The sequence below is a fragment of the Haemorhous mexicanus genome, chromosome 7 (assembly GCF_027477595.1).
Source record: "Haemorhous mexicanus isolate bHaeMex1 chromosome 7, bHaeMex1.pri, whole genome shotgun sequence".
In the NCBI taxonomy this organism is placed as follows: domain Eukaryota; kingdom Metazoa; phylum Chordata; class Aves; order Passeriformes; family Fringillidae; genus Haemorhous; species Haemorhous mexicanus.
Window position 1 is genome coordinate 28,293,697 of NC_082347.1, and position 14,649 is coordinate 28,308,345.

At 38.2% G+C, this 14,649-nt stretch overlaps 1 protein-coding gene across 1 annotated transcript in view; it reads right to left on the reverse strand.

Moving 5' to 3' along the window:
- The window catches only part of LOC132330206 (gamma-aminobutyric acid receptor subunit pi-like), a 55,988-nt gene that overhangs the window by 21,186 nt on the left and 20,153 nt on the right, over positions 1–14,649 (reverse strand). The window contains exons 3-5 of the mRNA XM_059852284.1: positions 12,585–12,688; positions 852–1,251; positions 149–231 (exon numbers count right to left, since the gene is read on the reverse strand). Coding sequence (XP_059708267.1) covers positions 149–231; positions 852–1,251; positions 12,585–12,688 — 587 coding nt within the window. The remainder of the gene's footprint in view (positions 1–148; positions 232–851; positions 1,252–12,584; positions 12,689–14,649) is intronic.

A 14,649-nucleotide genomic window follows, 5' to 3' on the forward strand; every position in this document is an offset into this window, starting at 1 on the left:
ACACAGATCCCACTGTAACTCAGCAGGGACTGGCCACATAATGTCCCTTCCGTTGTATGAAAATTCCAGCCACTCTGGTAATATCTAGCAGAAATAGATCACAGATATCTTTCTAATTGTATAAAAAAACAAGGATTAAATGTCTTACAGCTCTCCAGTTGCAAAGTACATGTCTGCTTATCCATTGGATATTTAGTCAGATCCATGCTGCATGAAACAGTTGTGGTGATCCTTGGGGAAAAAAAAGTTTTCTAAGTATTAATGGGAGAAAAATGTTCATTAGTAAAAAAAAAAAATGCCATGTATCCTTCTTGATATAATATTTTCAGCCTAATATCTATTGTGAGGGGGAAAAAATCTATTATTTACTGGTATCTAATGTACAAGAGTAATACAATCCCAAACAGAAACCACAGCAGAATAGCTGAGTTCAGTGTCAGTCTAAAAAGGCCACCCTTTGCTCCCTTCTCACTTAGAGTGCACATTTTCCTTTGTTATTTGCAATACATTTTAAGAATTTGTTATATTTATCAAAACCTTTTACAAAGGGTAATTCACAATAAATCATGCAAGTCCATCATCACAGCTTGTTTTCCCCTGTGATGGCTTCACTGCAAACTGGAATGGCAACATGCAATTCCTGTGTTTGGCCTGCATGAAAGCAAAAGGGTCTGCTTAGGGAAGATCTATTACTAAATTTAAGAATTTATTCATATTGATCAAGAATATTATGTATTCATAAAATACAAGACCCTACTTTAACAAACAGACCCATTTTCTTAAGCAGAACCTGGGAAGTTTAAAACATAAGTAGACACAATCATAAAGGCTGATAGGTGGTATTTACATACCTTATAGCATACAAGACTGTTCCATTAGGGTAGATCCTTATAAGACGATTCTCAACAGTGACATCATGAAGAAAAGACTTTTTTGAATCAACTATAAAGGTATCTGGTACCCAAAGCATTTCCACAAGTCGACCATCTAAGCTCAAGCTCTTATTACCATCAAAACAAAGCCTCTCATCAGTCCATCGCTGCCTGAGGAATATGGTAGCTGTGTAGTCCTGAAAGAGAAAATCAAAATTATCATACAAAGGGAGCCTGTGTGTATTCACTTTTACAGAAGTATATGGAAACAGCTGCTGGGCACAAACTATGATTCTCCATGTCCCTGGCACTCCAAGAGCAGCTGTACTGAATTCTGCCAAATTTTCTAGCACTCCATGTGAGGTTGGTAGATTTTGTTCTAATGGTCATTTACAGTAAAAGCTGCTGGCCTTAGTCTGGGGCTATGAATCAGCTGAAGTCATCAGAGCTTTGTAAGCAGATAATCTGGCTCTGTAAACCTCGAAGTTTTAGAATGATTAATGTAAGTGGTTCCAAATCTCATTTTGTTCACATAAGCTAATAAATAAAGAATTTTTTAAGAGCACATGGCAAAAAGTTGAATAAATTCATATAGGTAAAAGAAGTTAGTGAAACAGGAAAGGAATCTTTCAGCACAATTTCTCCTTTTAGCATCACAAAGGAAACGGTACCAAATTTATCAGGACCTTGAACTCAGCACTCAGTCCAATTCCCCTTCAATTTAGATATGCCTCGCAGTCCTACATTAAGATCACATTATTTCCCAACACTTTTCAAACAACTTTTGATTTTATGCTGTGTTTTTATCAATATTATAAATTCACCTGAACTTCTGACTTTACTTCCCCTTTCTAAATAGTAACTAATAATTACTAATTACTAATACACTCATAATTAATATCTGATTAATTATTTTTTCTTTTTATTTCTGTGTACCAATGGAGGATCTTTAAGTAGAAAAGTACATTCCATCTCATAGTTTATTCAAGAACAAATGATACAAATTAAATGAAACACAGCTGGAATAAATTAATGTGTGACAGCAAGAACAGAAGAGGAAAAACAGCCTGAGTTCAGCTGTATCTAATCATAGGGAGAGTGGCTTCAAAGGCACATGAATACATCTTCATTTTTATGAAATGCATAACAATTTAGACATTTCAGCTGGAAAATAAGAACTGGTCCACATGCTTCTCATTAAGATTAATACTCAGTAGCAGCTTTCTGTTTGTATCTGTGAGAGGTGGGATTTACAGCTGCATTTCCATGCTTATTATGGTGTTATAAACACTATGTGTTGTGAAAAAGAGAATTCCACCTCCTAACCCACACGGACTTCACAAGGAGACAAGCCCAAAGTTGTACTGCCAGCAGCTGTAAGCACATGACATCAGCTTATCAACAAGCAAAAAAATGACTGCAAAAACTACTTTACCATATTTATTTCTGATATGGTATCAATGCTTGCAATATCCATACTCATTCCAACTGACACAGGACCATCTGCAAAAAAAAAAAAGAGAAAGTCAGAATGTAGCTCATAATTCTTTAATATTCAGTGTTCATGAGAACTGTCTACAAAATTTTTCCTCTTTTTTCCCTAAATGTTTAGAAGCTCTCTTAAATATTCCTTGAACTCAGATTATGCCAGAGTTCTCACATTCTTAACCAAAATGTCATATTTCTGAGCTAAAACTATTTTAGTTTTCAGAAACCAGCCTTATTTCTTAAATACTTCCTGGTTTATATTATTTTTTCCCCTCAAAAAAAAAGCACCAGGGAACATGTTACTCAATAAGGTGTGGAAGGCACAATCCCCATGGTACCTCACACTCTTCTGCTCTGAGGTGCAGAGCAGGGGAAAGATTTCTTCCAGTTGCAACATCTGGTCCATCAGATGTGGGTGAAGTAGGAAGTTTCACCTGGCAGTGTCACGTGGTTAATATCCAGATGGGACAGCTGAGTGACTTCCATTTAAGAATGTAAGGTATATATTGTATCATTGCAATTTAATATCTTGCCTTTGACCACTAGCAGGAAACTTGTGATTTAAATACCTGCATTTATAAAGGAAAACTTGTCATAAGCTGAAGGCTTATTCAGTGTAGTTAAACACCTTACCTAAGCAGTTGTTATTGTAATGTCAGTGCACTTCAATTCCCATTCCTCCTGAATGTGCATTTCACACTGTTGGAAGGAAGATCACCAGCTGTGCATTTTAAAATGCAGAATTTTTGCAGAGCTTTGATGAAAACTAAACATTATTCTTGGTTGAATATGTGCAGAATAATTAACAGAGTGCTTGTACAAAGAAAGTAATATTAAATTAGTGCATCTTTCCAAGTAATTGAGAAGAAGAGAACATAGCACTGAGAAATGCAGAAATACCTTAGGTAAGATCTCTGCAGCTGGTAGTGCCCCTATCTCACAGGCAAATCATTGAAAGCCCTTCTTGGCTCCTTGCAATACATTTTGTAAAAATCTCCTATATGGCCCCAAATGGCACCCAGAGGAACATGGAGTCCAACTCCACCCTCCTGAATAACAGTAAAGAAAAAATGTGTCATTTTAAGACAAGTAAGTTTATTAGTATTATTTTTCCCCAAAATATTTTCTGTTTTTAATGCACGTGTTAAAATCATTACACATCTGTCACTCCTGAAAAAAAATCTTTAAGTCCTTTTTTCTGGACTCAGTTGAAAGTTTAAATATAAGGCTCCAGCTTAAAACAGGACTGCAGGTTTGCAGCCTGCCCTGCTGCTAATATGCATGTTTATCATATGCTACTAAATTATACATTGGGTTTAGAAACTATTGTTCATATATTGAAAGAAGACTTTGGAGCTTAACTTTGAAACAAAATTGATGAAAAACTCTCAGATCATTGACAGCTTCTTCTTCTGTTTTTTCCCACTCTTTTCATGTTTTGATACTCCATGAATAAATTCTTTTTTTTTTTCCTCCAGGATTAAAAGCTCAACCCCTAAGAAACTCAACCCAGCTACTGGGGTACAATAATTACTACTTATACTTACCATTGTACTATATCATAATTGCAAGGTACAATATTGCCAGCCTCAAAAGATATGTCAGACCCTCAAAAGCCATTGAATTTTTTAAAAAATTTTATTTATAATCCATATTCTGGGGTTTTTTATTTCTTTCTAGAGATTCCCATGTGGGACTGTACCAGAGCATATTATTGCCAACTCTCACATGATCATCTGGGGAGAACCCCATCCAGCAAAGCACATGTTTAATGATGGACCATCCCAAGGAGAGGACAATGCAGTGCTCAGATGATTTTGCACGAATCATGGCTGGGAATAATCAGACTCTTCCTATTCTATCATGATTTATTATCACCTGATTCTTGCCCAGCAAGGTGATACAGATTAGGGAAAATGTCCATTAGCAGCACTTCAGTATCATCAGTGCCAGGTTGTTACACATATGAGGGGAAAAGCTGACTTTCCAGAAAGATTACTGAAATTAAGCAGGGGTTAATTTCTCTGGAATCAGACAAACAGGGCTTTGTAGATCCTTTCTTTCTTTCCTGCTGAAGTATTTTTCAAAATATTACTGAGTAACACAACAGCACTGCAGTGTTGGGTGACTCCCAAGCACCACAAGACATCTAGCTCAGGTTGAGACGTACTTCAAGCTCAAACTGGCTGAACACAGACCTGCCTTGGGGCTCAAGTGTCAAGGAGTGGCAGGACAAAACCATCCTGCTCCACTCACCCCAGCCAACAGCTCTCACTGCCCAGGTGCACCCAGCCTGCCCAGCCCAGCACCCACAAAAACTCAGCACAAAATTCCATCACCCCAGATACAGCACCATGCTGAATGGGAGGAGGTGAAAAACAAATTATGGAAAGGATCTTTATTAACACAATACAAGATGCTGAGAAGAGCTTTGCTCCAGCAGTTAATTAAATCAGAACAACATTAAGAGTTAAATGCTGATTTCTTTTTTGCATGTGAGGATAAATGTTTATTTAGTAAGGCACCATAATTGTAAAGTACTAATAACAGAATGAGTCTGCTCATAATTATTCACCAGGGCTTCCTCTGAACTTCCTCTGAAAGGTCTCCTGTTGACAGTGTCAAAAACTGGGCAGCAAACCAGATGAGGCAGTCAGTTCCTACATTTCCATATGTTTGGCAGAAGTTCTATGTATAATGACAACATCAGAAGAAATATACCGATCTTCAGAAGAAAACTGAAGTCGCTCTGTCCTGCAGAGGGAATTTCTGAAGGAAATCTTCAAAGCATAGCAGAGCATGGCCAAAGGGAGTGCCTTGTTACAGCACTGGCTGTGCAGCCCAAGCAACACACGTTTCAATTTTACTGCAATTTATGTAAACTGCTCCTCTATGCCCTCTACAGATATTCTCAGTGATCCCAAATGGGAAAGCAGCCAGGAGAGTGGCAGAGAGCATACCTAAAAATTAAGTTTGGATCACTCACAGCAATGATCCTGGTCTGTAGCAGTAAAATAAACCACCACTGTGTCACATGTATACCTACTACTGCAATAGATTAGCACTATCAAAAACTTTCAGTGCTGAGCTGTTAGCATGAGCCCTTTTTCATTTAGTTTCAGAAAACTCAAAACAATTCTGACATTCAGAAAGGCCTCAAAAGGCTTTTCAGAAGACTGTCTCTTCTTTTCAGCAAGACTGGATAAAATACTGCAAGTAAACAGAAAATTAAAAGGAAAATTATCTCTAGAATAATTCATTATAGCTTCCTAAAAATCTCATTCTGTCCCTCTGACTGCCAGCTTTGCTTTGGAGTATTACAGAATTCTTACATAATGCTTAGATTTTTTTTTTTCAGTGCATTTAACTTCCTGCCACAAGACATCTTTCTTGACAAATAGTTACACGAAGAAAGTGGACAGGTTAAGACAGGCCTTCTGACAGATCTCAACTGTAATTCTTGATTTGAAGGCATCAGAAGACAGACCCATTTCTAGCAAGAATCAGTTTCAATCCTATTTGTTTACATCAATAATTTTTAGACATTGATGTTGCTTTGCTGGTACAGTTTGTGGACAAGACAAAAATTGGTGGGGACCATGTTAACAACAGCTTGTTAAATCATTTGTCAAAACCCCCATGCCTCCATACAGCCAAATGCAAGCAATTAATGTGGGGACAAATAAGACAGGCAGCACACACAGGACAGGAAACCATCTTGGCAAGCAGTGCCTTTGAGAAGGATTTAGAGGCTGTCACAGATAATCATTTTAACATGCTCTTTCCATCTTATGCTTTGGCAGCAGCATTATTCCAGTGGGGAGTAACGCACAGAATCAGGTGATCTTACAATCTATTCTGTACTGGCAAGACTGTTATGACTTTGACAAGATTCGTCATGAGTGTGCAAGAGCCGTCACAAGTGTGCAAGGGCGGGCACGAGTGTGCAAGAGCTGTTCCAAGTGTGTGAGAGTGGGTGCGAGTGTGCAAGAGCTGTAACGAGTGTGCAAGGTGGGCGCGAGTGTGCAAGAGCTGTCACGAGTGTGGCAAGGGGGGGCACATGTGTGTAAAGAGAGCTATGAGTGTGCAAGGGGCGTGAGTGTGCAAGGGAGCGAGTGTGCAAGAGTTGTCCAAATTGTGCAGGGGGGGGCAAGTGTGGAAGGCGCCCGAGAGCGTGCAAAGGTGGGCAGGAGTATGCAAGAGCCATCACAAGTGTGCAAGGGGGGACGCGAGTGTGAAAGAGCGGGTGCGAGCGTGCAAGAGTGCTAGAGATACTGCATTTATCACATGGGGGCGCTATATAATGCATTTATCACATGCGGCGCTATATACTGCATTTATCACATAGAGGCGCAATAACACATGGGGCGCTATATACTGTATTTATCACATGGGGCGCTATAGATACTGCATTTATCACATCTGGCGCTTTATACTGCATTTATCACATGGGGCGCTATCTACAGCATTTATCACATGGGGTGATATATTGCAATTATTACATGGGGCAACATATTGCATTTATCACATGGGGTGCTATAGATACTGCAATTATCGCATGGGGCGCTATGTACTGCATTCATCACATGGGGGCGCTCTAAATGGTGCATTTATCACATGGAGGTGCTATGTACTGCATTTATCACATGGGGGCACTCTAGATACTTCATTTATCGCATGGGGCACTATATACTGCATTTACCACATGGAGGCGCTATAGATACTGCAATTATCACATGGCGTGCTATATACTGCATTCATCATATGGAGGGCGCTCTAAATGGTGCATTTATCACATGGTGGTGCTATGTACTGCATTTATCACATGGGGCGCCATATTGCACTTATTATATGGGGTGATATATTGCATTTATTACATGGTGCGACATATTGCACTTATTTCATGGGGCGATATATCGCAATTATTACATGGGGCGATATATTGCAATTATTACATGGGGCGATATATTGCAATTATTACATGGGTCGATATATTACACTTATTACATGGGGCTATATATTGCAATTATTACATGGGGCAACATATTGCATTTACCACATGGGGTGCTATAGATTCTGCAATTATTGCATGGGGTGCTATATGCTGCATTCAACACATGGGGGCACTCTAAATGGTGCATTTATCACATGGGGGCTATATTGCACTTATTATATGGGCAATATATTGCATTTATTACATGGGGCGATATATTGCACTTATTTCTTGGGGCAATATATCACATGTATTACATGGGGCAATATATCGCAATTATAACATGGGACGCTATAGATACTGCATTTGCTGCATGGGGGCACTATATACTGCATTAGTCACATGGGGGTCCTATGTACTGCATTTGTCGCATGGGGCACTATATACAGCATTTATCACATGGGGGCGCTCTAGACACTGCATTGTCGCATGGGGTGCTATATTGCAATTATTACATGGGGCAAGGTATCGCACTTATTACATGGGGCGATATATTGCAATTATTACATGGGACGATATATACTGTATTTGTCACATGGGGTGCTATTGATACTGCTTTATCACATGGGGCTCTATATACTGCATTTATCACATGGGCATATATAAATGCATTTATTACATGGGGTGATATATTGCAATTATTACGGGGCATTATATTGCACTTATTACATGGAGCAATATATGGTTTTTATTACATGGGGCGATATATTGCACTTATTACATGGGCACAATATATTCCAATTATTACATGAGGCAATATATCACACTTACTACATGGGGTGATATATACTGTATTTAGCTCATGGGGGTGCTATAGATACTTCATTTATCCCATGGGGGCACTATATTGTTCATTTATCCCATGGGGGCGCTATCTACAGCGGGCGCAAGTGTGCAAGAGCCATCAGGAGTGTGCAAAGGGGGAGCTAGTGTGCAAAGGGGGCAGGAGTGTGCAAGGGGGGTGCGAGTGTGCAAGAGCCGTTGTGAGTGTGCAAGAAGTCAGAAAGGTGACTCGTCCAATGTCAGAAAATGCATGCAGTAGTTAGTTGTGCACATTGTTTGGCAAAGCAAAGCAAGATGCCAGTCTATGGAAGCTGGAGACAACAGGAAATTTCAAACAAATTGATCTTTTTACTATCCGAACATAACCACTGTTTGTAATTTAGAGTCTCTGGAGCTCAGCCTCTGGAGGAGCTGGAGAGGCAGGGGAGAACCCTGCAAAAACCAAAACCCAAACTGTCCTGCATGCAGGACCCTGGGTTTGGTGGCAATCAGATGCTCTTTGTGTCTTACGGGAAAGGAAGGAAAATCCCCATTGCCATGCGTATGCTGAAGTTTATGTATTCTGGCCTTTTTGCTTTTCTCTAAAGGATTAGATATTGGCTAGCTGGGACTTAAAATAGTCTTTAGATGATGTTTATTTGGTATTTCTTTCTCGTGTACCCTGCAAGTTTGCCTCACTAAACCGAAGGGTGTTAGACACAGCTAACATTCTGATGTCTCATTTGTACACTTCTGAAGACTAAAATATCTTCATCTAATTAAACTTACAGAACTTAATATAAACAACATTTGAGGGAAAAAAACCCACGATGACAGGTCTTAGACGGAAGGTTGGACCTAAAAACTTTTTGCTTTAATTTAAAACTTAAGTCTATGAAACGTATTACTCATTATGAAGTGAAGGAAAATAATCTTTTAAATGTGATTTAGAATAACTGATTTAAGCATGACACTTTTCTGTAGCACTTGAAAGCAGCTTCCATATTCAAATATACTTAGCTGTGACCTTTTCTTAGTATCTCTCTTTTTAATTAGAACACTTAAATTATCACATTCAATCACAGAACAAAATCTATTTGTATAAAATTATTTACAAGATTTTATGCATCTCTTAACAAGCCTAGGAACCTAATCCAAGGCTCACTGAAGTCTGCAGGAATTGCTCATTAATTCAGAGAGTTTGGCACAGCACAAAAAGTTATAAAATTGATCTACATGGTTCCAGCATAAAACCTGAGGTGGAAATCAACTTGTACTGCTGAGATAAAGTATCAGGGTAATGTAGCACATTTAAGGGAAATAACTGTTGATTTTTAAATCCCTTATGCCAGCTTTTCTATGGAAGTATTCCATATATATCTGTAAGGGAAGGATAGATATTATTATATTGAGGAGTAATATCTACTAACACTATTATAGGAGCATTTCATATTCCAGTCCAAAGAATTACTAAAATCATTCCAGATCAGGTGTTTGGGGTTTTTTGATTCTTAATTGCACCTATCTGCTTAATTTATAAAGACTTGCTTGATGAACCAGTTCAAAGAGGAACATTGAAGTGCTATAGATAAGAGAACATCTTAATAGCAACATTAAGAAGAGGGCAGAGTTAAATAACCAGTCCAGCTGAGATTCCTCTGTGCTAACAGTGTCTGCAGTACCCTCACAATGTGGCAACTGGTACGTGCCACCCAACATGGACAAACATAGAACACTCAGCCAGTTTTATCTGTCTGCACCTCTGACACACTAAGGCTGGCTTCAACTAATCCAACTTTGGGCACCCAATTTAGGTGCTTAGAGATGGGAAGGACAGTCTGCATTACACAAAAATGGCAACGTTTGTGCAGCCAGGGTCTGGAGGGGTGACTGTGCAAGAGGAGATGTAAGGTGAGATAAATCCAGAATTAAAATATAGGAAAGCAGGAGATTCACTCCATGCAAGAAGAGAAGACAGTTTTTATGTTGTTATGCAGTCATTGGACTCAAATTAAAGAGATCTTCATATTCCCCTTGCTCATGACAGTACCCGAGCTGGGGTACGTCGTTGAGATGTTTCCAGGCATCTGCCAGTCCTAGCACAAAGACCAAACACAAATTAATAAGCAAATGGAGGGCTTATTAAACAAAAAAAATTATGAGCTGCCATAAATCTTACTTATCTAGTAAATATTTCTGGTTTTTCTGGCTTTAGGAGAAAGGAACTGTCATTTTATGAACATTTGTTTATACCTTTCTTTTTAGGACTAAAATCCCATTTTGTTAAATATTAAGGAGCTCAGTGCCACTTGAGTAAAGCCAGTTACCAAGAACAGACACAAGGTACACCAGCTGCAGGCAAAAAAAAACACCATATAAACCAGGGAACTATTACATGGAAAGCTAGCATAGCTGAGGTCACAGAGTAAATCACTTCCACAGGTTTGTGAAGCTGAGGATTTAAGTGGTTTGCCAGCTCTGCTTCTGAGAAGAGCAATAGCTTCTCCTCAGCCTGACCCTCATGCAAAGTGTTGCCCACCTTGCCAGAAACAGAGAGGGGTCAGGACTACCTGATACCACTCCCCAGCCCAAGCATACCCTCCTCTATAACAGGGAAAGTGATCCCCAATGATCTCACAAAAAGCTACAGGCTCAAAATCAGGAGAAGCATTGCCTGAGTCATCCTAACTCAAATTATCCCTACAAAGAAAGTAATTTCTCGCAAAACCATCAACCCTGCATTTAGAAGTGGCATCAATAAAATGTATTTTTTTGAGAGTGTCATCTCATTCCTTCAGCACTGGAGCTAATAAAGATCCACCAAAGGTTTCTGAGGCAGAGTTTGCATGCCTGAGCTGTAGTGAGCATTTGCAGCAATGCTGGCGCTGTCTGGAGGTGTGAGACTGGCTTTGGGTGTGACAGACCCAATCTGTGCCTGAGCCCCCCTAGGATTTCTAGGCACATCCAGAGAGCCCTTAACATCCCTCTGAACAAAATACCCAGACAAAAAAAATAACTATAGCCTTGCTGCTATACAACAGCTGAGGAAAAAGATGGAGAAAAGGGAGATTTGTAACTCAAATATGCTTTACGGTAGCTCTTAATTGCTATTACAGGATTTTGAAATGAGACTCTGTTGTCTCATCCCAAGCACACTCATCATGGCAGTGCCTACATATCTCTAGTAATATCATGAAGTAATGAATAAAATATATTAATGGCCACTGAACACAGTTATCCTACATTATGCATCATCTCCAATGAGGAAGGGTTGGTTTACTTATTAAAGCTACTTTTATTTCGCTGTCAGTCTCCTTAGAGCATTAAATATTTTATAGCAGTTTCATCAGCTAAGATAATTACAATAAAAACAAACTGATGAAATAGTTTTCCCCTTTTTCTTCAACCTAAAATACAGGTCTATCCTAAAATTATTATAAATGGATCCAGAAACAGCACATGATGTGGAGCATCCATACTGAACCAGGTATTTGGATGGCAAGAGGTAACAGCATGGTCTTAGAAACTCATTAGTCAATCATTTTATAAGTAGGATATAAAGGGATATAAAATATTTCATTTGCATTCATACCTCTAACATTTCCAAACTTCCAACTTAAGAACTATTGCCTAGAAATTCACACTACAAGTTCATTTCCTGACAGACACATGGCGCTGAGCCTCTTTTCAACATTCAGAATATTTTCTTCTTCAGTGTTCTGCACTTTCTCCAGGACAAGTTCTTCATGCCACTTCATAACTCCTCAGTACTTCTGATACATCCAATAGCCTGACTCCAATAAGAAGGTTTTTCACTGAGATTTCAGGAGTCTGACTGCACTGCAGGGCAGTAAAATCAGCCTTGGTGCAGTAGACTATGTGGCTCTTCCAATCTGGTGACCATTGGTTTCTGAAGCAGGGAACTGACTTTTTTGATTCATTTTCTCTTTTCAATTCATTTCCCCCACCCCCACAATTTCAGTAAATCTGTTCAGTGACCTTTAAGACCTGAGGCAAGAATCATTTATTAAATAATTCTCTTGCAAACTTATAGCTGAGGCACATAGTACTTTGCACAGTAACAAGATTTGCCTGTGCTGTTATGAACAGCTTGATATATAAAGCTTTCAAAGCTTTTTATAGTTATTATTTAGGAAAGTAGAGGAAATTACACTTTTAAATAGGTAAGATGTTACAGCTTATTTCATGAAGACACACATATAATGATAGTCAAGTTTTCTAACAGTCTGGAATTTAGCTTGCAAATACTTGGAAAATGCAAGTTTCACCCTGGGCCACAAAAGCTATTAAATTCTATCTTATTATATCACAGAACATATATAATCAGATCAGTGGCTGTCAAATATCAGAGGGAAAAAGCACTGAAAAACCCATTTGCTCTCACTGTTGAATTTTAGATACCACATTATGTTATGACTCAGTCTTATTGAAAGAGCTTTTCTACTTACTATCAAAAAATGGACGTAGATACTTGTTGTACCCTTTTATTATTTTTTGTATTGTTGGAGGTAGAATTTCACTTTTTCCTTCAGCTTCAGGAATTTGCATCGACCTAAAGGGAATTGAAAATAAGGATATTTTAAAAGGACATATTAAAAAAATATATTCAAAAAAATATCAGGTTTCATAATCTGTATTTTCTCTTATTGGAAAAAAAAAGTCTCTTTTATACCTTAAAGTTTATTATTTCTTTATGTACCTTAAAGTCTAAGTCTATTTCTTTTTATACCTTAAAGTCCATTATTTCTTAACATTCCATCTGAGAAACAATCTTCTTTAATACTTTATCTGTAAACAGGGCATATTGGTTATAATCTAGGAATGTGGAAGGGATGCTGGTTGTTTATTTCATCATTTAAAATAAAGCTTCTTTTCACATAATGAAATACATTATATTTAGGTCTCAGAGACAGAAACCAACCTCAGAGACAGTGCATAAAAACACTCTTAAAATCCTGCTTTCACAACACAATTTTTAAACAGGCTACAGAAATAATCCTGTTGAGCAAAATCAGTGAAGCATAATGAGAATTCAAGTACTTCCTCTGCTCAGAAACAGCTACAAATGCAATCCATAGAAGTGATATACAAATAATTGCAAACCCTTTCTGCCTAACCCCAAAGGTGAGCACCCCCAGACCGTGAGCAGGGTGTGCTCTTCAGAAATTACAACACAGATGGTAACAACTACTTGTTCCCAATGATTTGAGAAAGGTGGGCTATGAAAGAGGAAGGTGAGAAGCAAATAATAAATTGCCTTAGTGAGCCCAGCTGGCAGAGGCATTTTCTCTGCCAATGGAGAACAGACACCTATATAAACACCAGGAGAAGGGTCAGGAGATTTTAATCCTTGCTCTGGGAATTACTGGCCCCTAAAAATGATCAGCTCTCCTACAGGAGGTGCAAGAGCTGGGGTGAGTAGCTCCTAGGGATAAGAATCTAAGCATAAATCATTAGGTAAGGGGCTACCAGAGTTTTGTGGTCTCCCTTATAGTGCTAAATCCTCACTGAATTTCTTAGTCTCAGCTCTTTCTGGAGCTGCTCCTGAAAACTCTGCTTTCTCTTCTGCATTATATTTCTGGGTCTCTTGGAGCTTTCCAAAGCTTGATATTTTCATTTTAATTTTGCTGTTTCTGAGAAAGCTTGAGTTGTTTTGTTAAAACACTGGGACACCAGGAATAATCCAGTATCTTAAACTGGAAAAGCTTAAATGCTAAGATGATCTCACTGAATGCACGTGGCCAAATCACACTGTGGTTTTAAATGTGGTGTCCAATGGCATGAAAAGCTGCTATTGCTGTATAATTTTTAATTCACCAGACCCTATTGCCACAGAAGTAGCTGTTTTTCATTAGCTGCCTTATAACACAAATATCTTAGCTATTTAAGTGATCTAATGTTTTTTCCTTTATTTTTTCCCTGTTTTTTATTTCTATATTGCCACAGAATGATGTTGCTACTTAAGTATACCCTTGAGTAATGCCAGCATTGAAATAAGAAAAGTTCCTCCTGTAAGTTTTTTTCTAAAGAAACAAACAGAGTCATGTTGAGTTGAGATGTGACTATAAATAAGAAGGCCAGTTTTATGTTGCATAGAAGTGTTAAAATTGGAAATGCATTTGAATGTAATTAATGTCTTAAATACTGTACTTGGAATAGATATCTCTCTTTTTGTAATTTACATATAAATTTTAGTTAAGTGTTCAGTGAGCTGCATGAGCTTAGTTTCACAGCTTTACTGGATTGTTCTTGAATAAGTTTTACACATTGTGAAATGTTAAAGGAAAACTTGTTTCTTTTCTACTGCTAGGGTATATCATTATTCTGCCAATCAATATGCAATTGCAGAGTGGTCTGGTTCATTGTCATTAACTCTATTTCCCAAAATATATCTTTAAAATTTTTATGGAAGTCCTTCCCTTAAATGTCCTGTGATAATTCATCATTTTCCTAGTTAACCCATGATGTGTAGCCTTACATCACTGGTCTTTCAAGATTTATGGTTAAGTGGGC